The 2,704-nt window shown below is 52.0% G+C and overlaps 1 protein-coding gene across 1 annotated transcript; it reads left to right on the top strand.

Moving 5' to 3' along the window:
• Positions 1 to 122: 122 nt before the first annotated feature.
• LOC117102133 (serine/threonine-protein kinase pim-3-like) lies at positions 123 to 1,397 on the top strand. The gene is made up of 2 exons (XM_033242334.1): positions 123 to 402; positions 622 to 1,397. Exons 1-2 carry the CDS (start codon positions 123 to 125, stop codon positions 1,395 to 1,397), a joined length of 1,056 nt encoding a protein of 351 aa, XP_033098225.1.
• Positions 1,398 to 2,704: the final 1,307 nt, after the last annotated feature.

Below are 2,704 nucleotides of genomic sequence, written 5' to 3' on the forward strand. Positions count from 1 at the left end.
TCGATAGATTTAGAAACGATTGTCAGTCTCTGAAGAACGACGAAAACGTCGGGAGAAGGGAGAGAACGCTCCTCAGGGAGCAGTTGGACAAAGCGAAGAACGATTACCAAGTTCTGAAGAACATGCTTCCGGACACCGTGAGGTTGTGCAAGCAGTACAAGAGCCTCTCGGATATGAACTCCCTGCTGAAGGCTCAGTGCGAATCGTACAAGGAGGACTTCATGCACGAGCGCCGCGATCGAGAGCTTATGGCATCCCGAAGCAAGGCGTCCAACGAACCGAAGATCAGGTCCATCATCAGGCAGCTCCAGCAGCTGCTGCGGAGAGGACACGACGACGTGGAGATGGACGGTGCCGGGGGAGGCAACGACGAAGAAAGCTGCAGCGACGAAGAAGATCGCGGTGTGTGTGCTGCTCGTCCGACGAACTGCATTTTCGATCGGTCGATCCCTCCTCACTCGGTCGACGTCGAACTGCTCGCCGCGTGCGACAAGCTGCTGGCGCAGCACGGAGAGAATGTGTTTTGGAAAACCAATAAAAGAGGAAAGAAAAAGAAAATTGTTATTAGTTTCGCATTTTTTTTCTTTTCTACCTAACATCTATCGGTGGAAAACGAATAAGAAAACAACTATGGACCTGTACGACTTCTCGGGCCACTTAATGGACGGTGCTTTCGGAAGCGTTTACTCGGCGATCAGAAGAGCCGACGGACTGTAGTGAGAAACTCCTCGGCGTCCTACCTGACGAACGAATCGGGCGAAACGATATTGGCGGAGGCGCACATCCTACGTGTGGTCTCAGGGATCGAGGGTTGCATCGGATTTGTGGACGTTCACCAGGTCAAAGATTGTCATTTACTCGTGATGGAACGGCCGCTTCGGAGCTCCGACCTATTTCAAGTTCTGGAGAAAGTCGGCAGTATCCCGAAGGAGAGATGCAGATGCTTCTTTCGGCAAATCGTGGACGCCTGCGTCGGTTGCTTCAAACGAAACGTAGTTCACGGAGACCTGAAGATGGAGAACGTGATCGTCGATCTGGACACGGACAGGATCAAGCTGGTGGACTTCGGTTTCGCCAAATTCGTCGACGACCAACCGATCGCCAGCGCTTTCGGAACCACCTATCATTACCTTCCTCCGGAGATGCTGAAACATCGATTCATGTATGCCGTTCCGGCGTTGATCTGGTCGCTCGGAATCATGCTGTTCGAAATGATCACCGGAGAAGAAGTAGAACGCGGTCGTCGACCGTACTTGCAGTTAATCGACGACGAGGAGCTACTTTCGCTCCTCGATCGAATGCTAGCGGTCGACTGGAGAAAGAGACCGTCGCTGAAACAAGTGTCGGATCATCCTTGGACGAATAAACTGACCGCGAATGGGGAATATGTTCAATAGAAGACGAGATGTACAGACGGATGCACAACAACGAATTTCGTTTGCTATTTCACGTCCCCGAGTCGGAGAGAGACGGCTTCGTTCGACCGACGTGGCGCAGAGATCGGTCGACGAGAACAACGTGCTCGTCGACTTAATCACGGACGGCGCCGAACTCTTAAATTTCGGGTCGGCCGTGAAAATCGACGAGCGGAACAGATCTGTGTTGGAAAGACGCTGCGTCGACTCGTTGACATCACTGCATCGCCGGATGACAGGAAGAGAATGTTTCGTCGGACAAGAAGCGGTCACTCTCGACGACTTGATGAGATGGGTGGTAGACGACACCAATTCCCGAGAATAATTTTTTTTTTACAAATGTTGTTCTTTCCAACCCCTCAAATTGTTTTGTATATTATGTTAAATGAATATTGAAATAATAAATAAAAGACACACAAAAATCTATATGGTATTACTTTCTTTTTATTTTTTATTTGTTCTACGAAGACTTGTCTTCGGATAACTCTTTAATGAGCTTCTGTATTTCCTGGCACGTAGCCTTGTAAGTTCTGAAGTCTTGCTGGGAGGGAGCCTCGCCGCCGGTCATCTTGGAAGCCATGGATCTTTCGAGGCTCCTGAACACATGCAGCTGCTTTTTGCACACTCGCCGATAACTGGGCATGACGTGACGATCGAAGTGATGCTCCACTTCTTCTGAGGTGACGTCCTCCATCGTCGGTTCCATAGCCGCCAGCGCTTCGCGGATGTTCTCGACGACCCGTGGCCGCTCCCGGACGCCGTAGGTTTCGAAGAGGCGCTCGCCCTTCAGCATCGGATGGTACTCGTCCGAGCGTTCGTCCGAGCTGCAGTACTGTCTCTGTTCCTTGTCCACGTCGAACGCGCACAGTCGGCAACCTTCCATGTTTTCGCTCGGTTCTCTTCGCAACACCCAACACATGTATATATGTGCACGAGGGACGCGACGTACAGCATCAGACCGAGGTCCGACATGGCCGAACCATCGTACGCTGCCTGCAACAGGTGTCAGTGGAACCCGCCCATGCCGAACGGGGAACTATGTTCCATGTGCGCCAGCCCTTCTCAACTCTGTCCGGAATGCCTCCGGTCTTTGAACGCCTGCGATTGCTTTAAAACCCCGCCCAGTACCGCGTCGTCCGCCGAATCCGCAACGTCTTTCTTGGAAGCAGCCGACGGACGGTCGCTGATCGGAGAGAGAAATTGGGACCGTGAGGAGGAGGAAAAGGAAGAACTGTCCTTCCCGGAATCTTCGTACGAGAGTCTCGACGGCACTTCTCATTCGGAAATTC

Source organism: Anneissia japonica, unplaced genomic scaffold (assembly GCF_011630105.1).
Source record: "Anneissia japonica isolate Jap-2015-1 unplaced genomic scaffold, ASM1163010v1 scaffold31563_len4014_cov152, whole genome shotgun sequence".
In the NCBI taxonomy this organism is placed as follows: Eukaryota; Metazoa; Echinodermata; class Crinoidea; order Comatulida; family Comatulidae; genus Anneissia; species Anneissia japonica.